Source organism: Rhopilema esculentum, chromosome 10, assembly GCF_057945365.1.
Source record: "Rhopilema esculentum isolate cy_ngs chromosome 10, ASM5794536v1, whole genome shotgun sequence".
Lineage (NCBI taxonomy): Eukaryota > Metazoa > Cnidaria > Scyphozoa > Rhizostomeae > Rhizostomatidae > Rhopilema > Rhopilema esculentum.
Genome location: NC_142824.1, coordinates 1,457,150 through 1,479,758, shown reverse-complemented (window position 1 = coordinate 1,479,758; position 22,609 = coordinate 1,457,150). Strand labels below are relative to the sequence as shown.

The window sequence follows — 22,609 nt, the reverse complement described above, 5'->3', positions numbered from 1 at the left end:
TATCAACAATCACACGGTATTTTGTTGAAATATCTCGGATTTAAAAGTATAAATTACCCTTTTAGAGCAATTAGATGCCCATTACTCCATCAGTGCTTTTCAGTGATTTTGATGAGACCCTCAACACCGCCTATGCAGCTAAACAAATTAAAAGAAGCGACATTGCATTATAAAATGCATGTATTGTAGCTTGCTCCAAACACATCAGATCTCTGCTGCATTCATTGGTAAAAGAATTAAGAAGATTTCACAGGTACACTGTTTCTTGGTTTTTTTTATCATTTAAATAGCATTGTATGAATCAGCTCTTTTACGTATCCTATGCACAAATCCAAGTAATGCTAGTCACTTTATGTCAATCTAGGTTCCTAGACTGGAATGATTGACAATTTTGAACTCTGCTTTTTCAAGTGGTTTTTTTTTGAGATAACCCATTTTCTATTTATTCCATAGTCGATTTTTATTCATGTTTCAGCACTCTTTTTGCTTTCTCTACAGGCGACGTAACATCTACGAAGGCAATTTAAAATTGCATGTACCATGATCAAGGCATTATCTTTGATCGTGATTTTTGCCGGTTTGGCCAATTATGCAGCAGCAAGAATTGCAGCAAAATCTGTACTGACCAAAGTCTCAAGCCAACTCAAAGTGGCAAATTTTGGGCTAGGTGTATACTCCAGATCGTCAATCATTTCAGCTATCTCCCAAGCTTTGCGAGGAGATAACGAGGAAGATGTCAAAGAGAATCTCAATCAAGCAATTGTCACGTTGGCCGTGATGGACATTGGAGGAGGAGCACTGATCCCAGTAACGGAGACTGTTGTTGAAGCGATTTCAAAAGATGCAACTTTCAAAGCTACTTCAGATGCATGGAAAGATTACAACGTAAAGATAAAGGATCAACTGGATACTGACTTAAAGACTCTAGATGACACAGCTGTCAAGAGAGTTTTGAAGGAAGAAAAATCTAAGGTGTTGAAGGCATTTGAAAGTGATGTGGCAAAGTTGCAGACAGTGCCAGGCAAAGCAAAAACGTACAATCTTATCAAAAAGGCACAGAAGTGGCTCAAAGTGAAATCCGTCACCAAAGTACTAGGACCTATTTTCGATGTAGTTGGAATTGGCATCGATGCATGGTCTCTGAGCAGTGCCATTAAGGACTGTAATACTGACCCAGCGACTTGTAACTACGGTGAAATCGCATCAGCATCACTTGGTATTGCTTCAAGTATTGTTGGCATTGCTACATTCGTGGCCTCTCTGGTGGTAAGCTCATCTGTTCTTGGACCAGTTGGTGCTGTCGTTGGTTTGGTACTAGCGATTGGAGCAACGCTAATCGAATTGTTCTACGAGCCGCCCGTTGATCACGCTAAGATCGAGCGAGAGAGAAAATTCAGTATGATGATGGAATTAGACCGATATTCAAGATACCAACTATACACAGCAAGTAAGATTCTCAGTGATAACGACGTTGACAGAAACGATCTTTATGTGGTCAACCAGGGACATATGCCAATGTGGGGAATTTTGAACCCTAGACCCGTGCTAGACTTTGGTAAAAGAAAACCGCTGGGACTAAAGAGAATATTAGATGAATTTAATATGAAATGCGAGGATCCAAAACAAAATGGCCAGTCTGTGAATGGGTATGTTTGTGAGTATTTGCTGGAAAGTAACCATTACGCAAGCAGTGGATTTAACCTTGGACATGGATTCTATGGCTTAACCAAAAATGGTGGCACGCGTGTGTCCGGGGCTGTACCGCCTGGATTACCACCGTATGAAGGTTCGATGATCCTGATAAATACCGACCAAGTGCAAAGCAACGTGCTTCAAGAAAACAATATGTTTGCACATTTGAGGGGCTTCGAAATAAGGACAGACATGAAAACAAACGACAACAAACCCTACGACGACTTGGTTGCCCTGGGAGCAATGCCGACCATTCGCTCCGATCAGAAGATCATCATCCGTACCGGAGCTGGGAATGATGCACTCAATATTGACGGAGCAATTGGGTTAATACAGCAGAATTATCAGAACATACTAGACGCTGATCTTGGTAGTGAAGGACACAACACCCTGTCGTTTAATGCATACGATGGTGTGGCGTACTCTCAGAATATTCACTACGATGCAAGAAGCGGAGTGTGGTCAACATTTGGAAACGGATACCAACATCAGTTTGGAACCATAAAAAATGTAGAAATACTTGCAGGTTCGGATTACTCCGACAGGATTACAATGCATGCAACAAAAAAAGGCGAGAACGGATTTGATTTCACCGTCATCAAACGAAAAGGATATTCTGAGTACAAAATTGACGTAGGAGCACTCGCAAAACAAACAGAAACAAGGAACTTCAAAATCATCGATTCAACAGAAGGAGGCCTCAGGGATGCACCGTATAACCCTTGCGACGCATATTCTCCCAGCCTCGAGCTCCTCAACTTTGATATGGAAGCTTCTTCCAATGATGTCCTTTATCAAGGTAGACAATTAAAGATTTACGGCTTGCGACAAAATGCTAAGAAGCGACGCAGTGCAATGAGACAAGGGTCTAAGTTAGTAAAAAGAAGTTCGTACTGCAGCGGAGAGAATTCTATTGGCATCCATGAAAAAGGAGGACAAGATGGGAAAGTCCTGCTGGCCACGGTAACAGTGCACTCAAAATGCTCCCTTGCAGTGTCTTCAAGTAATGTGAATGGTGGCTGCATGGCCTATATGAGAAGCATTAACAATTTAGATATTGTATTTTACGAGGGAATGAACACATCTGCTGATCTAAGCTCATCTATAGAAATGAGTGATAAAAGCGATCTTATTCATTTGGTGTGTCCTGATTCACCAGTGCAGTTTAGTAACAGCATTAACATGAAAGGCAGCACGGGAGACATAATAATTCTGAGTTCGAGCAGGTTTCTTGAACCATGTGGCATAGATGGATATTACAAACGCATGTTGATCAATAGGAAGTATTGGAAAACTCTCAATGGTGTCGTCAAGTACAAATGGGAGCTTGAACTTCACAACAACCCTAAGTTTCCAGTTAAAATTGGAGAGGAAAGTGGCTGGAAGCATGTTTTGATGGGCGTGGAGAAAATTGTCAACGAATATGGGGATGTGGTTGTTAATCTTCGGAGTGGAGAGGGCGAATTTTATGATTTGTATCACGAATACACAAAAGCGACAATGAAGAGTGTTGGAGTTATGTACGGATCGACCCGCAGCTCGGAAATCAGAAATGACTTGCTCACGTGCATTCAAAGCGATCCTAGTGTTCCAAAACCAGATGTTTGCGAATAACGAAGCCCTCTAATGTTGCCAAGGAAAGACAATGAAAATGTTGAATATGATTGCTACAAATAAAGTTTCTAATTTAATGCTCCTTAAATAACATTCAATATACTTTATAATTGATGCAGATATCTCTAATGTTGTATAAATTATATACGCTGTGCAAAATTTGCACCACTCTTTGTTTACTATCTCACTGTGCAAGTTATTTCCTGAAAGTATGTCTGGAACGCATACCGTAGATCTTCGAATTGCCCCCTCCCCCTCGAATAAGCCCCCACTGCTAACCTAAATTCTCGAATTGAACCCCTCCATTTGAGGTTGCCTATATGGCGTTTTATTATATTACCACAAGAAATTCATACTTTTGGTAGTAATTGATTAAATGCTCATAAAGAGATTCCTACTAAAATAAACGAGGTTTTTTAATAATGTCTTCTCAATGCCTACAATAATTGTATAAGTCCCTCCTTCGTATAAGCCCCCCCCCCCCTCGAATAGGCCTCCATCCAAAAATATCAAATAAAAATAAGCCCCCAGGGGGCTAATTCGAAGATTTACGGTAGTCCAGACCTGGGCATCTTACGGCCTGCGGGCCACATCCGGCCCTTTTGACCTTAACTGTCCGGCCCGCGTGTGTGTCAGCCAAATTTTCATAAATTGCTATAACCATTTACGTAATATCTATATCTTTCTGATAACTACTAGCAGTTAAACTATAGAATAATTTATTGTTTCTTTACATAGGGAGAGAATGAATTGCGCGTTCGACCCTTAAGCTCTGTTCAGGTTTCTCATGTGGCCTCTTGTAACAATTAATCGCCCACCTCAGGCAAAGCCAATAGATCACAAACAGGCGCGGAGCCAGCCTGAATTCTGACCTATGCAAAAGTCGTCAGAAAGAGAGGCCACGCCCTTTTCTGTTGGAAGCGCCCAATTTTTTTCTGAAAAAAATCAGTATCACTGATAGGGGGATCCAAAAAGGGATTCCAAGGAAACGACTTCCCAAAAGGAGAAAAAATCCACCTGCAATTCGAAGGAAAAAGCTTCCGTGCTGCTCGAACCCTGGAGGATTTGATCCAGGGTCACCCACATTCCGAACGTAGCGGTCTTACCACTATAGAACAGACAGTACAGAGTGACTGGCTTAGCTAATTGCTCAGCAGGGGTGAAGCAGTGATTGTCAATTTACATTTCATTGGTTACAACAAACAATTGCATAGGTCCACTGTTAACAATTGCATACGTCAACTCTGATTCCTATTGGTTGGATGTACGGCTGCAAAGGCAACCTCAGCTTCTGATTCGATAAATCAAATCTCACCTATGCTCGCGCCAAAGATTGCAGAGGTGAAGTACACTCTGATTGGCTTTCAAGAGGTTTGCATAGGTCAAACAAGTGGTGATTGGCTCTCGAAAACAAACAAGTTTCTGGATTCAGAAAATACGGACCAGATAAATGCCTAGAATCGCCACTCGACTATTCTGTGCAGAGGCCGAAAGAGAGTCAGCAAAATAAAAAACTCCTGGGCAAACTCCCCGTGTTCAATGCAGGTGAAGTTTAAAGAGAAGTTTTTGTAAGGGTCGGGGGGGGGGGGGAGTGCGGTGGCTAGAGTTAGTGGAAACAAAAACTGACACTGATAATATCGCTGCCAGTTCTGACAAATCATTTAAGTGCTTGGGAACAAAGGCCCTTCTTCGCTGAATGTTGCTAACAAAAGATTTTTCCATTGGGTGTCTATATTATAAAATATTGTCCACAAAATTTCTTGTTCACATAACTTGTGATTTTGAAATGTCCTGACCACTGTGAAGTTTTTGCTTGGCAGCGAACGTTTTTTTGAACGCCAGGCATAATCTGAAGTTCTACATGAGTAATAAGAGACCCCCATATAAATCTTTCCTTCCGCCAGTATTAGCTTGAATCAAGTTGTCACGGCAAACCAATGACAACGAAAAAAGCTGTACAGGGGCGTCACTTTAGAGGAATATGGGGGGTGTGGTTCATCCCCCCAACCATGAAAGTAGGACCTTTTCGCAGGGCAAAACTGATTCTTGCAGGGCAAATGTTTTCTGCCAACGGATCCGTTTTTTGTTTTTCTTTTGTAACTGTAACAAGAAAGTAGGTTATGACTGTCATTTGTCTACTTCAAAAGTAAAATGATACAGACTACAAGTGACACGAAGTAGAAATTTCCAGCGTCATCTTGGGCTGGATGGAATAGATTTCTAAACTGATTCTGATTTCCTTTCACCTTAAGTGTTACACCCATTTATATGATTACACCCATGGTTGATATTTGTGTCTTATTTGAAAACCGCACTAAAAAGACAAGCACCGCTTGCCAGAAAACTAAGACACTGTAAGTGTGGCTATTTGGGTGAAAATTTGATGGAATAGTTTTGCATATTTGGGTCTAAAACCAGAAGCGTGACTTTAAATAAGGGAGCCAACTATATACGGTTTTTATATCTATTTTTTGTTGATGATATAGGGTGTATTGTATAAATTCCTGTAGGTTTTCAAGCTTGTGTTTGCCAGATGAAGATTATGTCATTGGTAAATCTTTTCCAAAATATTTGACTACGCCCCATCGGCGCATTGCTCAAGATATGTTGTTCTATTGTTGTCATGGATATGTTGGCATAATTTGGCGCAAAGGTTTTTCCCATTGCGGTGCCTTAAGGGAGGTTAATGAAATTTGCCATTACATTCTTCTTTATAAGAGATAGTAAATTGAAATTCATTTTTAGAGGGTCAATTTGGTTGAAAATCAGTATTAACTAGAATGCGTGTCGTTTCAAATAGAAAAGAGGAATAATTCATTAAGAATGACCTTTAATAAGTTTCTGAAATTCAAGCTTAAGATTCTAGTAGTAAATACAATCCCGGACAAAAATGTTGAGACAAAATGCAATTTTTGTAATTTTCTACTTTACCTTGTCCCTGTAAATTCGAATCCCCCCTTTCCCCCCAAAGCAATGTTGGATTTGTAGTTCTATCATTTCTCCTTCAAAATATGCAATCAACATTGAATTGGGGGAGGGGGGGGGGTTATTTTTTAAAGGAAGATGAAAATATAAGCTTTCCTTTCTCAACCATTGTTGTCCGGGATTATAAAATTTCTTCAGTGCCCAGCGAAGGCGCTCACTATTTTTCGCGTCGGAGGAGCATGAAATTTGGCGCGCTTTTTCTGTGGCCATTACGGGAATGGAACACACTGTTTTTAGAGGTACAATTTGAAGCGATGGAATTTTACACGGTTCTTGGTCTTGATCAAACACCAAAAAAACTCAGAAGGTAGCAAATCGGATTTATGTTTATATCATTTTTAATATTATTTTGTTCACAGGGCCCGTGCCAATTCATTCGCTAAATGGAAGAATAAATCAGCGTCATTTTTTATCTAGATAGACCTCTATATTACAACAAATGCATTGAAGTGAACCAAGTACAAAAGAAACAAAATAGCGTCAGCAAAATGTTTCCAGAATTGGAGCTACATTAAGAGAAAAGATTCTTTACAGAAAACATTCTTTACATTGCTTGCCCCTCCGGTCTAGGCTCGATGGCGCGGGCCTAGGTTAATAGAAATTGGATAGACGGAAAATCAACGATGTAAACAATGAAATTGTGTCTTACCATTAAGTTGATCATTCATGCTGAAAAAGGATTATTATTCGATGCTCAACAGAAACATTTTAAGGCCTAAAGGGCAATCTACTCTCTCAAGGAGTTTTCCAAAAAGGATTGTTGTTTACTTTGTTTACTTTACGATTGAGGAAAGCAAATGAAATGAAAATATTTTGGTAGAGAGGCAAGCACCCAAACAAAATGCAATAACACTGAATTTTATCAATGCACCATTTTCACACCATAATTATCCTCAGCCTCAATTTTTTTCTACTGCTCCTTTCTTGAAAAACGTATCTCTGTCATACCTAGAAACTGTAAAACTTTGCCGGTGTAATATGCGTTTTGGTACCCTATGCAAAAGTATAACATTGTGAAACGAAATGTGTTTCAAACCATGTGATTTCATTGTAGTGCGATATTATGACAAGTTATAATTAACAAATTGAACACAATGCTTTTTGAGTTTAAAATTTCACACTTTTCAATCAAGAAAACTTTGGAGTCGCCATTAATGTTGTACTTTTTTGCATAAACTTAACAAGGGAAATCACAGCACCGCTTCTTGTTAGTACCCCTTGTTAGAAATAGTTCTATTGTTCTTTACATTCTGGACAATGTGAACCAGAACATTTGTGCTCCCAGACCGGTTTGCATGCTAAATTCCGCCATTCGTTTCTGTTACCTGTTTTTTAGAAGCTTGGGTACGTTTTTGTATAAGCAAAATTGCCATGCGTTTGTGTACCCGGACCGTTTTGCATGCCAAATTCCACCGTTCGTTTTGGTACTCTATTGTTTAAGTGCTTGGGTACGTTTTTGTATAAGCAAAATTGCCATGCGTTTGTGTACTGGGACCATTTTGCATGCTAAATTCCACCATTCGTTTTGGTACTCTATTGTTTAAGTGCTTGGGTACGATTTTGCATAACCAAAATTGCCATGCGTTTCAGTACTCGGGCCGAAATGCATAAGGTTACCGAAACGCATATGACACCAGTTCAAATTGCAGAATATCGTACAAATAATTGTCGCTTGTTAAGCTGATGAACTACTTCATGTACAGTTCTGGCAATCTAGAAAAACGATTTAACAATAAACAATTTTTGATAGTTTTTTCATATTTTCAGCGTTGGAGAAAGCTGTGATCTTTATTGCTATTTCCCGCCACCCTTGCCTGAGTTTTTTGTTGTCTTCTGTTTACAATGGTCAGAAAAAATGAAAGAAAAGATGTCTGTGCAGTTATTTTTGGATAGTGATGACAGAAATATTTGCAAAACAATTGGAGAAGTTTCAAAAGATTCTTCAGCAATATGTTTCAAAGGGGATTGGAATGAAGATGAGGAATCAATTGCTGATGAAATTCAAGCAAAGGTTTGAAGCCAACACATTTCAATTCATTATTCCTTCTCTGCTCAGGGCTCTGCTCTCCTAATGCTCTTGTTGTAGTATATGCTATAGGCTGAAAGAATGCCTTACCAAATAATGATGTCTTATCTGTTTTGGACTTGGTCAGTTTTTTGCCATAAATTTATGCATTTGTTAATGAGACAGAGGTATCTAGTAGTGGCACAAGTTGTTAGTAAAAATTCAAAAGGGTGCTGTAGCAAGACCAAAGTGACAAGATTGGTAAAGGTTACAGAGGGAAGCAGAGCAGGCCTAGCAGGGGGCTTAGGGGCTTCCCCCAGAAATTGTGACCATACCCTTTTTTTCAAAACTAACACATTTTTTTATAAGAATCCCTATTTTCGATTTTGAGCCTAAGATTTTTCTGAAATTTTTCTTGCCCAACACAAGGTGTAAATTCGCCTTAAGATCAAAGAAAAATATTAGATCTTTTTTGATGTGTTGGTTCATCATAAATGTCAAGGTGACAGTTGTTTTGCTTTGGGAGAAAACTCAGATTAAGGAAAAATTTTAGTCTTGATGAAATTAAGCCTGGCATTATTCTTAAATTATTCTTAAATTTTAGCAATTTTGATCCTCAATATTCTTAAAGACTTTACTCTTATAAAAAAGTGTGTATTTGAAATTAGCATTGACTTGCTCCGAAATGGAGATATTGAAAGAAATACTATTGCAGGAATATTAAATTTTCAAACTCATTCCTAAACAAATCAGTACCTTCTAACTGTGTCAATACCATACATTGCAGTTTTTGTAAAAGTTTCTCTTAAAAGTTTATCTTTAAAGTCACTACTGAAATTGGATATTTTTGGATACAGGGCAGACTTCTGAAGCTATTAATAACTCCAGCTGATCCAGCAAGTGATGATATGGACTCACAAGATTCAGGCATATCAAGTGAGACTGTTTTGTTTTCCAAGAATGAGCTGTCACCGAGAAGCAGGTCTGATTCAAATGAAAAAGAACAAAAGAACAAGAAACCTTTCAAAAGGGAAAATAGAAAAACGTTACTGGACTTTTCGTTTGGTGAAACAAAGAAGTCCCAACAAACAAGGTACAGATGATAATCTTTAAACTATAACCAAGAATTATAAACCTTTGTTTGCATTGACATGGTCAAATAATGATAACCATATGGCTACCACCTGTTTGGATTCCATTGATATTAAATTACTGACTTAGATGATTAAGCAGTTTAATTTAAATTGATCAGAAGATCTGTCATTGAATGGACTCTCTTTCATATTAACAAAAAGTCTGCAGACTTGACTCAGGAAAAAAGTTTTGCTCTTAGATTAAAATCAAACACAATTGTCGTCTACTCTGCACCTTTAAAGTTTTTATGAAGTCTTTTGTGGCTTTCTTTGTTTAAAAACTAAAACCTCAAGTAATATTCATATTTTACATTATGCATTTTATTTTTGTGCTCAGTTATTTCGATATTTTTTATCCTGATGGCAAGGTGCAACCCTTGGTTTAAAAAAAAGTATATAATGGTTTTGCTTTTTTTATTTCTAGAGGTGGACCTTTGAAAAGAAAATCTATTTTTGACTTTGATGATGATAAAAAAGATGAGCGTAAAAAGCATATCAATGGTGAAACTTTAAAATATGTGAATAGCAATAAAGAGAATTCTAAGAAAATAAGTAATGACCTGATGTCACCCATAAAAAGAATGGAAAAGTCCATCAAAAAATCTCCTTACCGTTTCAAGAATCTCTCTGATAATAAAAGCAGAACTTGTACAACTGCAAAATCACCTGCCACACCTGGGCTGTTTGACCTTCAAGGTAAGAGGTCCATTTATTTTTTGGCTTTATCCACAGGAGATTATAAACTTCAATCCTGGATCTCAATTGTTGTGCTATTTTAGTTGGACAAAGTTTTCTTCTCTATGTTTACTCAATCTTGTATCTTAGATGCTATACAATGCAAGATATTTGCTATTTTGAAATCTTGCTTTGGCTATCTATCACACATTCCACAGAGCAAAATAAAAATGTTTGGCTAGAGTTACCAGTAGAAGCAAATATCTTCTTTTAAAGGGGCTGCGTCATGTGACCTTAAAAAACATTTTGTGTGGGACAATCTGTGTGTAAGAGGGATTTTGTTTACCAATTATCAAAGCAGTGTGTCTGACAAAATGGCAGGCCATGTTATCTTGATGCTTGCAGCAATGTTTCACTTTATAAGAACCTGGGACATACTGACATACTGTCCCATCGGCCAAACGCTCATTAGGAAGTTCACTTCTTGTGTTTCCATTGCAGTACGCTTCTTTTCCATGGACAGATCAATTAAATGATGTTGAAATATACTTAGAAGTTCTTTCAGGCTTTGGCCATGAAAAAATAACTTTTTAGTAAGAAAATATGTTAAAATCTTCTAGATGCACTGCAATTCTCTGTTCTACCAAATCTCACTTCAGTTGCTGTGTAGAATCATTCCACCCCATCCACAAGCATCTACACAACAACATTGTCCTGTGGCCTTTCATGTGACCCAGCCCCTTTAAATATTCGTTATTGTAAAAGGTCATGCATAAAAGGCATTGAACCATGCTTTGTTCAATAAGAGGCCCAATGTTATGTTTTTCTTTGTTTGTTCAGTTTCTCAGGAATACAAAAGATGTGGCTGAACCCTTGTTAATTTCCTCATCCTTTATAAATCAATGCTTTCTTTACAATAGAACTACAGACATCCAACAAGTGCAGTCTTTTGGATATTTTATTCATTATCCTGTTATTCTTTCTTTTTCTTTCATGACAGAACCATCACCAAGATGGGGACACACATTCTGTGAAGTTGAAGGTGACAAGGCCATTCTCATTGGTGGGCAAGGTATGAGGAATCAAATATGCAAAGACTCTATCTGGCAGTATAACTTTGGTACGTAAGCAACTTTTATTAAGCTAATTAAGCAGGTCTTACTACAATCACAGGAAAATTTTAAGACCAGCTATTTAACACTACTTTAAGACAATTTTGATGCTATTTTCTACTGATGGATAATGACTAAAATCTTCTATTTGCTTTTCAAGTGTTTTCAAAAAAAGTGAATCAAATGTTGTTCATGGTAATGTTTTGTCTGGTCTAAGTGAAATGGCCAGAAGTAATGTGTAATCATATTTGGAAAAGTTTTCACTAAAATCCATCTAATAGGCTAAGGCCAACATTCCCTGTTTGGTCAGTTGGAAAATTTTTAAGCACTGAAAAATAAGATAAAGAGAAGGCTTAATGCTTTAATTTTCAAATTACTCAATCCATCAGTTGTCCAAACAAAGCATTGGTACTTTCCTTGATGTTTTTGGGACACAAAAAACCAAAGCCTTTAGTAGTGTGACACTGTTGTGTCTGCTGCTCCCTTGAGCACTCCAGCAGTGATATCGAACTGGCCTGTCTTTCCATCAGGTGTCTGTATTCTAGCCTTAGTGTTCGAGTACCTCTTTCTATTGCTCTCAGTAGATTGAATGGGATACCATAGGCCTTGAGGATCCTCATCAAATGTATTTGGTTTTATTCTATTCTTACTTTGATGTGTGAATGCAGGCCTGGCCGTGAGGATTTTAGCAGGCGAGCGGTACATGGCTCTCCCCGGGAACGTCAGGCGGGCGATTTTTAGTCTCTTGAAAATCGTCAATAAAAGTATATGAATAAACGACAGTCTTTAACAGCTAGGTTTACAAAACAAGATGGCGATTCTCCAACAGAAATAAAATGATAGTTTCGTATAGTCGCAAATCAACAACATTCTCATTAACAAGGTTTGAACAGAATTAAAATTAAATAGCATAGTTTTTTTTATAACATTAGTTACAAACTAGCATTCATTCCAAAACTGGCATTTTGATGTTTAAGTATCTGAAGGGTTGTTATTTCCGAGTTCATTGTCACAGGAACATACACATGTTTTATTAAGCGAAGCTAATAAATTCAGCTAGTAGTGGAAATTTTAAGATTAAGAGATTTTGAGAGCTGACAGTTTCTCACCGGTCCTTAGAAAGCGACAATATCTATCAGTGGGGATCTCCTGTATACTTTTATTAACATTAAAGCCAGTTATAAGGAACCACACCTGTTCATAAATTACTTAAAGTTGCGAGGCAATAGAGTTTCGACAAACAAGTGCATGCTTCAGACGAAATAAAGAATGCCTGCAGGATCTCGGGTAATATTCTCCTAGTGCTTGATTTTCTCAACCTTTTGGTGATCTGAGAGCTTAGTTCCCATAAAAGTTTCTTATAAGAGAATACGGGGCAAAGACGACGAAGAAAGTAATATGACACGTATCGTAAGTTTGTTCATGTTATTGTTCGTCAAAATCTGATTCATAAACGGAAGAATCTGGTTCTGAATCAGTGATTTATCGATTTCTTCCACACGTCTCTTCTTGCTCGAGGGCTGCTCTCCCTCCTGTTCTGGCTTGCGAGTTGCACCTTTCTTCGCTTTTCTAAATACATTTCCACAGCATGTGCTATTAGTCCTTATCGCTCCGCTTCTGACCAGACACTCTCATTAGCTTTGGTGATGAGTAGACCTTCCATTGTTACATGGCTCATACTCAATCGTTAATCATTCAGAAGGAGAGTGAGTAAACTGAAGGCCCTTTCAACACATGTGATCAATTCGATAACAAGGCAAAGATTTGGAAACTCTAGCTTCCTAAAATATAAAACACGTCGCCATAACATCTTTGGCTTCTTGAAAAGATCTCCAAAATTGCGTCTTGCAAAACTGCGAAATCTCTTCCATTCAACGAATGAGCTCTTTCATTTATGCCTGCCTCTGAAAGAGGAACAATCACTGCCAAAATTACTTGGAACACCCAACACTTTGCGCTGTGCTTTTTAATTTTTCATTTGTTTTCCCGAATACAACTACTTCCGTCCCCCTTTTCCCCCAAAACAATGTTGAAAGTATAGGAAAGTATCATACAAGGCACACGAAAACACGTACTCCACAACCCCTTCCTTTGTTCTATAGTAAATCAACCATATATGCCACTTTTCATCCTCTCTCCGAATAATGAATGCCAGAAATAGGAACATCCACGTTTTCTCTGTTTCCTGGTTTTCTTCTTCCATGACCTTCATTAAGGTAAATTCCTAAAACCTGTTTTGTCTCCCACTCTTATTTGAATTTTTCAAGATAGCTGTTGAGCAATTCTTCGTCCCTTCCCGCATTCTCTTCCAGATCGTTCAACTTATCGAATGTTCTTTGGATGGATTCAGCAATTTTGTACGGGATAACAACATTCCCTTCAAATACCAAAAATGATGGACCTGCTGCTTCTAAATTGTCCACATAACTTACAAGTTTGGAGACGAATTCGTATGACTGCAACTGTTTCAGCAAACCTCTGATCTTTGCTTTTGTCTCTGCTCTTCCTGAGCATTCGGCTAAGGTATTTTCAAAAGCAGATATTAAGCCAGGCAACATATCAAGAAAAACTTTCGTCCCTCTACGTCGATGGTTTATGAATCTCGTGGTTTTCTATGCCCAATGCCTTGCAAGCAGCATGTACTTCGTTATTCATTTTTCCAGAATTCCACAGTGCGATGCAAACTGACATATATGTTTCATCGCACGCCTTGAAAGGTGACTCTCCAGTCACTGACTTAAAGGCCAGCTCTACGCGATGTTGGCACAGTGAATCTACAGCAGACAGTCTCGATTTTCTACCAACTGCGTCAAAACGCCAGTGTAATGCTGGTATTTACGCTTGCACCATCAGCAGTCGCGGACACCATCTTCACCTCGTACTCTTCTGCTGACAGCGGTCGACTCCTTCTTCACTGAAGGTGCTGTCTATTCCCTTCTTTATAGAGTCAGCATCCACACCACCATAAGTGCTCATTTCCAGGAGGGAAAGGACTAAATAGCATGGTATTCCCTTCCTTTCCACCCTCACCACGATCAGCTCCTTTTCAGAGCCTGTCTTTCTCGCTTGTGACCCATCAGACATCAACGACAACGAAATACTGACTGGCTATAATGGCAGCGCACCTCTCTCGGACAGCATCAGAAATACAATGGACGTACTCCCTTGCAGCTTTGTTGCTGTCTCTGCCCTCAATTTAGACAACCCCATTCTGCTTTTGGCACTTGACGAGGATCTTGAAATGTTTCAAGGGCATAGTTGGATTCATGGCCAGTTCAAACGCAGTCTTCATCATCTTGGTGTATGCTTGTGAAGTGCTTTGTTTCAGGGCAACATCGATTGTTGGCAGCACTAACTGCTCGCTCGGCCATAGAAATGTAAAACAATATAATGTTTCAGCTTTTCAAACAAGACAGAAAGTTCTCTAGACATGATAATAGTGCATTGAATTCAAACTTCAAGACTTTTTTCACATGTAAACTTTGAAAACCTCTTGTCTAAGCTTTAATCTTCGAACTCAAACTTTCATCTGACACCCGTCACAGTTTCGTCTCTTTTAGGTTCTATTTTATGCTCTCGTGATCAGTGTCAGACAAAATATTAAATGAATAGTTCCCATACTCAACGCAATTTTCAAGTTCTGAACAACGGAATAAATCTAAAACATAAGTTTTAGAATCAATTTTCACCTTCGCCTTCCTTGGTAGGGACAATTAATCGCTGTTCTTTTGGCAGACACCTTTCTTCTCCCAAAGCCCATTTGTGTCCTTTTCCTGTGACAATAAGTAGGTAAACCAAGCTCACTTTTAAAATATGTATGAAAAGGAGTACACTTACACAAATGAAATCAAGCTGTCGGTGAAGAAATGAAGCTATCGATGAAGAATTAGCTAAATGAGTGAAAAGGCAACCCTGTCAAATGGCATTTAAATCGGCCTTCGAAATAGCATTCTGGTGGAAATGAAACCAAGAAGTGTCAAGAAACGAAAGAAAGACCAAAACAGGTAGTTAACGTGGGAACTGACATTGAGGAAGCGGTGAATAGCTCGCCTCGTGGAGGCACGCGTGGCGAGCGAGCGTGGAGGCACGCGGTATGGTTGGCTCGCTTCCTTAGCCCAATCTCCAGTGACAAAAAATTAGCGAAATGCGAAAAATTCCGCACGAAATAGGTCATGGACATGCGCAATGAACTTCTGCTGGGATTCCTTGCGAAGAATTTCTCTGCAAAAAAAGGTTGAAAATGAGTTTAACTTTTTTTGCTTTTCGCTTGCGAAATCCTTCAGCAACCAATTATTTTCACTATCCCTTTGTCCCGCTTCCAAACTTTACATTCCAAACTTTACATGTCGTGAGGTCAACAATTGGGCTTTATAATATGTATTCTGTTATTAATTTAATTTGTTTTTCACAGGTACAAATCACTTTGAGAGGATAGATGAAGAATCCAGTGATGCATCTCGAAGAATGGGACACACAGCGACATACAGCGAGGCTTCGTCACAGATTTTTGTGTTTGGTGGCTCAAAGAGCAAAAGGTGGTACAGTGATGTTCATGCTCTTGACTTGAACACAATGAAATGGAGGAAACTAGAGGTTTGCATTTAATTGGAATTGTGGGTATCTTTATTAACTGACCATCAGGATTCTTATTTTAATTGAAGGAATTGTCAAAGAAATTTTGCAAAGCATGGATGTTAAAAAATCTGGATTTGACCCCAAAGGAGTTATTTATCTAAAAATGATCTACAAATTTTTTTCCAATCTGCCATGCCTTTGATGCATTTTTGGTTTCTTGATGCAAAACAACACTTACTGTCCTTGTCAGCAATAGCTTAATCTCTGAGTTTTCCTTCCATCAAGGCATGTTTTGTAATTATACATCATGATCTAGGGGCGACTACACCTGGGGGGAGGGGCTGGAGGGGAAGCTGCATGATATTATGCAGCATACATCCACCTTTCTATAATGCTATAAGACACTAGAAAATAAAAATTAAATGTTGAACCCTATCAATAGGCCATGGTGCCTTCTGAGTGATGACATACACCAAAGGTGTCCACCAAACGACCCACTGTGCCTTTTTCTATTGCCTTTCTTAATCAATCAATTTTCTAAAATTTTGTCCATGTGCTATGTCTACAGTGTGCAATACCCGCCAAAATGCATTCTAATCACCAGGCATACTTACCTACACCCTTTTAATTATCTCATGTTGAACATGGACAGCCAAAATTGAGATTGCAGTTTGTAGTGCGTTTGTCAAACTATTCTTCAGAGCGGTGATATTAATCGCAAAGGCTTATTACATTATCTTTATTTTGGTTTTACTTTCATATTTCTCATCCTATTTATCTTGACACATACCATAAATCCCTGATTAAGGGCACCAGTGCTTAATCGATTTTTGAATTTTTTGACTTTGTTTTTATTTGAGAGATAAACATCATAGAGTGAAATTTTTGAAAATCTGTTATCTCCTAAGAAGATCTGAACTCTATTTTAATGAAACAATGATTTAATCTCTTAAAAAACTTGAACTAGGAAGCTATGAATCTTATGAGGATTTGGCACTTTGATACCTGAGCTGAGTCAATCACTACAATTTTCATTTCAAGACTGAGTGCTTATTCAAGAGGTATAAAGAACATTTCTTCAAAAATTTAATGAATAAAATTGAAACAAAAGATGCGGTAGAATACAATGAATCTGGTGCTTGATTTCAGCCCACTGGAAAGCCTCCTGTTAGAGCTTATCATTCTTGTACTTTGGTTTATGACGAGTTGTTGGTGTTCGGTGGTGTCTACCCGAACCCAGATCCAATGCCAGATGGATGCTCCAATGAAGTTTATTTTTTCAACACAGGTACCAACTATCTTTAATCTAATTATTCTTGTCAACTTAACATAACCATTAATAGTATAATATAAATAGATATAAAAGTGTAATAACCAAATGTATGCCTCAATATAGTGACAATCTGATGATGACACATAATAATGTTGTTCTAGGTTTTTGTCTTTTGATCACGTAATCTGCATCAACACCCTAAAATGTCTTTAAATGTGGGAAAATAGTCGCATTTGTTACAGGTTGCTGGAGATGTGGCCACATATCAAACTGCTGTGTGTTTCTGAATCTTATGAGCCAAAATAACAGTAATCTGTTAGTAAAAATTATTATTGACTATTGCCCAGAAAATCTTTAACATATTTAGCTTATCTTGCACATGTAGAGGTTAACCATCACGTTCTTTCCGCTCATGCAGTCAGAATTGAAAAATTCGAAACATGTATTAATCTTATTTAGGTTTCATTATAGTCATAATTTTGTCACATTCATATTCTTCTTGTAATATGCTTGGTTTGTAAGATTGATATGCTTCTAAATAGATGTAATATGTTCTAAATAGTCATCATGATTATGGCACAGTTTGATTTCTTGCAGAAACAAATAGTTGGTACCAACCCATAGTCAGAGGCGAAAAACCAAATGCCCGGTCTGGGTGAGTAAGTCAATGTTTGAATACCCCAGTCAAACTATTTAAGGACAAAAGTTGCGATGCTAAGGTGGTTACTTTTACCGGAAGCTAATTCGTCATTAATACTTTGTTATTTATATTCCTCGCATAACTCCTACGTCTCCAAAAGAAAATTTTGGTTTTCTTCTTCAACCAGTGAATGAAATAACTCACCTTCCTGCCATAACACAATACCCCACCTTCTAATACATGACTTCCAAGGCCTGATACCCCCACTTTCCAATGCACAATAAGCAATACAAAAATTGTGCCGAAAACTATAATGGCATAGCCCGGTTTCCGTTCCATCTAGCAGTTTTAGAATCCTTCTACATAAAGATGAAGAACTGTTATTGTGTAGAGAGAAAGAGTTCGTTTTCACGCTTCAACTTTATTAGCAATGTTTCCTTTAGAAAAGCTGCACTACTTAGGCAGCCTTAACAGTCATTTGCTCGCATTTCTGATTGGCCTATTTCGAACCATATATGGGTATACATATACACTTCCTAGCTAAACTCAGAGATTTTGATCTATGTTCTGACGGCTTGTACTCTTAAGATTATCAGAAAGAAAGCTCAAGTATATTTTAGAATGTTTGTTTTTTGAAAGCCTTGTCTATCATCATCTTGTATTTCACAGAATTGCCCACGCCAATATAGAATTGGATATTTAGGGAATTCTTTTTTATACCCTAAGTAATAAGAAGTAATGACAACGTTAATTTTAATCGAAATTTTTAGGCACTCTGCATGTCTGGTTGACGGATTGCTTTACATATTTGGCGGTTGGGACGCCCCGACCTGCTTTGATGATCTTTGGACCCTTGACATTGGTAAGTCACCTCTTCTTCCTGGTTTCGAGTGGCATGTCAACATTTTTTGGGCTGAAATTCTTGAATGCTAAGGGTGCTGGATTACTTTGCTGCTTATTGGTATTATAACAAGAACCCATTTTTGGGAAAATACTGATATCTTTTTTTTAACTTTCACCTGGGTACCTGTAACTTTCATTAAACCTCTTTGACAATTATAGTGAAAATGATTATATTAATTCATTTATGCTATTTTGTATTTTTTCTTCTTTGAATTGTCTGATCTTTGTTTTGTTTATTATTAAACAGGACTTATGAACTTCACGAAATTAGAAGTAGTTGGCAAAGCTCCTTCTTCACGAAGTTGGCATGGAGCAATGCTCACTTCAGATCAGCAAAGTATGCTTGTGTGCGGTGGTTACAATGGGGACCAAGCACTCAGCGATGTTCACGTTTTCAGGATAGGTAAATATACACTTTGCTGTTTTAAAAGAAGAGAGTTTATTCTGTTTGGCATTTCGATTAAAGGCACTTTGCTCATTCCTATTGCTTTTACTTAACAATAGACCAATTTCTAATTTCACAATTGGCAACGTAAAACTAATTCTAATTCATCGTGTTCTTGTTCATAAACCCGCCGCTTATTGCCTATCGACCATAAAGCCTATTGTTAAATCTCAGCGGTTGACTGACGGGAAAAACGCCTTTAAACAAGGGGACGAACGTGGTTTTTATTACAGTCAACTCCGTTTGTAGTTTCTCCACTTAAAATCACACTGCTGATTACAGTCACATGAAATTTAAGCCCAAAAATGACAGGCCTTGTAATTTGGCGAAAACGCTTGTTCCGTTACAGTGGCATTTCTGCAAACTCAAAATAAAAGTAACGATGGAGCCTTTGCATGAATCATGGATAATAAATACATGTTCAGCATTTTCGATGTTTTCTTCTCGATATTTGAGTTCAATCAACCATGCTCAAATTTTTAAACTTTAACTGGCACCTACGGGCAACATGAAATCGAATTAAGTAAAATCTATATTAACCTATAACTAAATCTTACCTATCACCAATGATCAGCAACTATTTTTATTCACAAATTTTGGAAGATGGCACGAAATAACGGTAACATAGCATACTGAAATACTTTTCGTCCGGCACTCTTCACAGTATAAACGTCGGATGCGCTTATGAGACTATCCGATGTTTATACTCAGAAAAGTATTGGGCGAAAAGTTCTTCAGTATTTCGTGCCAAGTCAAACTTTGCGATACCAAAAACTTTTTTAGATATCTACCAATTTCCAAAATAGCATCAGTTTGTTTTGTACCTAGCTGTTTTTAAAACTATTCAATTTAGCTCTGTTTACAGTTACACTCCGCTCACCTACTCAAATTTTCAAGCTACATTGGGTGTGACAATAACATGGATCAATTGCAGTACTGACTTAAATTATGCCAGTGTTTTGCTTTGGCTCGTCTAAAATCTTGTTGGGTTTACGATCGCCTGTCTTTCTATAATTTTATGTTATATCTTGCTATCCTTATTCCAACATCCATCCTCTTTAGTAGAAAAATATCAAAATTATTGTTTGTGCCTTTGTGACATTTGGCTTTGCATTGTATTGCAGCATCTAGAAGCTGGTCCCAATTAGAGACAAACAGTAATATTGCAAGAGCCGGTCATAAATTGTTAAAGCGTAAGAGACATCGCAAAGATGGAAAGGTAGAGGACAGTATTATGGTTTTTGGTGGCGGAAATAACGAAGGAGACTTTTATAACGATTTATTAGAACTGCCTATGAAGCTTTATGCAGCTTTATGAAGTCAAGGGCTCTTCGATCTCTTGCGAATTATGCACCCGTAGGCTCGTTTTTGTCGCAGTATTTATGAGTTCTGTAAAACAATTTTTGTATCCTGTTTTTTCAATACGATGTTGTTACTGATAGCTAGGTCATACAAACATATTCTAGAAACCTGAAGAAACGCTGTTAATTTCCATTCTTGTTCATCTTAAATAGCACCGGATCGCCTAGCGAAAAGTTGCATTTGATACTGTTTCGAAAAGCTCTCGTGCAAACTGGTGGAACGGTTTCTAAATGAATGGTGATAGGAAAAGCGACCATTAATAGAAGTTGTTACATAGTTATCAATTTTTAGGCATCAAAGTTTATATTTCTACACTATACGCCTCTGCAGTCACAAAAATGAACCTATCCCGTGTAGAAGTGTGCTTGACGAATTATTTTGGTGCTGGTTCGAGGCGATTTAAACGAAACCGTTCCAAAATATCTGATGTTAACACAGCCTTAGAGAGTCCAAGAGTGAAAACAAAATCTTTCTGTCTAACTTTGTAGAGATCTTTTGCCTTCATGAAGAAGACAGAAACCAAAGTATCTAAATAAAAATTTTCCAAAATTATTTTTAAAATATCGCTACTACACCTGTTTATAAGATTACAGTCTATAAGAATATTAAGGCTGAAAATCACTTAAATTTAAGAACAATTTTAAAATTATGCTTCATTAGGACTCTTTCATTCATTTAGGCTTTTTAGAAAAAAACTTGTTGCATTTCACGCTCTATGTTTTGAAATACACTTAAGGATGACGAATTGTGTGACCAACGAATCAAAGCTTTTTACGAAAATGAGTGGTTTACATGAGAAGTGAATACTTTTTATGTACGAACAATGAGTACATATAGGAGTGGGGGACCCTGTAAGTAAGTAAGTAAGTAAATGAGTAAGTAACTAACGAAGTGACACGGTTTCCGTAATAGAATGCTATGCGAAGAATTCCAATTTTCCTCTAATTAGTTTCCCGCTTTCTATTGCTCGCGGCTACGAAATGATGCTGACTCAACGTCATCAGCAAGTCAATTTTGCAAATTTTTATTTTGGCCGTGCCAAAAGAGAAGTTGGCACAGTTTCAAAGGAAGCTGCAGCACACAATCCAGCAATTGTGCACCCGTACAATGAAAGGAATGCCTATTGTGGGAATTAAGGTTTTCTATTCGATAAAATTTCCAATTATTGACAAAGCTCTTTGATACCGCTGAAACAATCTCCACGAAGAATCCGGAGAGGTACCATGTTTTGCTAGATGTCATATTTTTAGGAGAGCGTTCTCTGACCATAGGCGACCCGTGATTCATTGATGCAGTCCAAAAATCTCCTCGACACGTATGAGGTTAATCAGATTATCCGAACCAGATTCTTCACATTCGCGCTCTTCAAGTTTGCGATATCTCAGCATAATCACGAACCATTGTGAATGAATGCAAATGGTTGTGAACCAGCATTGATCATCATGAAGCATTGTTCATCGTGAATCATTGTGAGTGATCGAGAGTCATCATCAGTCATAATAAATCTGCGAAGTTCATCGTGAATTGGCTCAAATGATCATGAATCATTGCAAATCGCTCTAAATCGGCATGCCGTAAATGCTCTAATAAGCCCCCCCTCCCACTCTATTAAGCCCTCTCTCCATCAAGCCCTATAACCATGCCAAATTTTATAATAAGCCCCCCTCTCTATTAAGACCCCCTCTTAGACCCCGTTTACACTGTCCCGTGCAAGTTTGGAACCGTGACAAAACTGTCGCGGTTCGCCCTTCCGTTTACACTAGCACTGTGGAACCGTGACGATTTTGCTCTGCTATCCGGAACAGTTTGGACCCTGCTTTGAAAGCGAACGAATTTTGTACCGTCACGGTTCCGTTTTTGAACGGGACAGTGTAAACACCTATCCGAGACGATTTTGTCACGGATTCACAAAGAGGTCTTTTGTATGGCTGTTTGAGGTAATCGAGGCTTTGATTGTGGCGTAACTACGTTGTCAAATTCTGAAGAAAAGGATATTCTGAAGAAAAGGCAACCACAGAAAAGGCTTGTATTGTTTCCCAGTCCAAGCCTTGATTGGACTTTGCAGTTTTGTAGTCTAAAATAACACTGAAAATTAAAGCCACCTTGTCGTTCGTCCAAGTAAAGTTTTTATCGGCCTTCCACTGCATTTTAACTCTCAATAAAAATTCGATTGTTGACTTCGGCGGCAAAATAAA

At 38.0% G+C, this 22,609-nt stretch overlaps 2 protein-coding genes and 1 pseudogene across 2 annotated transcripts; 2 read left to right on the top strand and 1 right to left on the bottom strand.

Annotated features, from left to right (window-relative positions):
* The first annotated feature begins 203 nt into the window (after nucleotides 1-203).
* On the top strand, nucleotides 204-3,534 carry LOC148959205 (uncharacterized). The gene is made up of 2 exons (XM_089110746.1): nucleotides 204-253; nucleotides 499-3,534. The coding sequence occupies exon 2, from the start codon at nucleotides 541-543 to the stop codon at nucleotides 3,304-3,306; it is 2,766 nt and encodes a 921-aa protein (XP_088966872.1). The 5' UTR covers nucleotides 204-253; nucleotides 499-540; the 3' UTR covers nucleotides 3,307-3,534.
* A 2,912-nt stretch (nucleotides 3,535-6,446) lies between these two features.
* Nucleotides 6,447-22,027, top strand: LOC148959203 (kelch domain-containing protein 1-like). Its single transcript, XM_089110563.1, has 11 exons — nucleotides 6,447-6,598; nucleotides 8,059-8,302; nucleotides 9,154-9,389; nucleotides 9,854-10,125; nucleotides 11,105-11,224; nucleotides 15,628-15,809; nucleotides 16,941-17,079; nucleotides 17,662-17,719; nucleotides 18,475-18,566; nucleotides 18,855-19,010; nucleotides 20,177-22,027. The coding sequence occupies exons 1-11, from the start codon at nucleotides 6,471-6,473 to the stop codon at nucleotides 20,368-20,370; spliced, it is 1,821 nt and encodes a 606-aa protein (XP_088966689.1). The 5' UTR covers nucleotides 6,447-6,470; the 3' UTR covers nucleotides 20,371-22,027.
* Nucleotides 11,356-14,619, bottom strand: LOC148959204 (uncharacterized; annotated as a pseudogene).
* Nucleotides 22,028-22,609: the final 582 nt, after the last annotated feature.

Bases quoted from the DNA above. Each gene is read 5' to 3' on its own strand.
- LOC148959205 (XM_089110746.1), top strand. From the start codon at position 541: ATGATCAAGGCATTATCTTTGATCGTGATTTTTGCCGGTTTGGCCAAT.
- LOC148959203 (XM_089110563.1), top strand. From the start codon at position 6,471: ATGAAATTTGGCGCGCTTTTTCTGTGGCCATTACGGGAATGGAACACA. The intron at 10,126-11,104 runs GTAAGAGGTCCA...CTTTCATGACAG, and splicing joins TGGGCTGTTTGACCTTCAAG to AACCATCACCAAGATGGGGA. The intron at 17,080-17,661 runs GTACCAACTATC...GATTTCTTGCAG, and splicing joins AGTTTATTTTTTCAACACAG to AAACAAATAGTTGGTACCAA.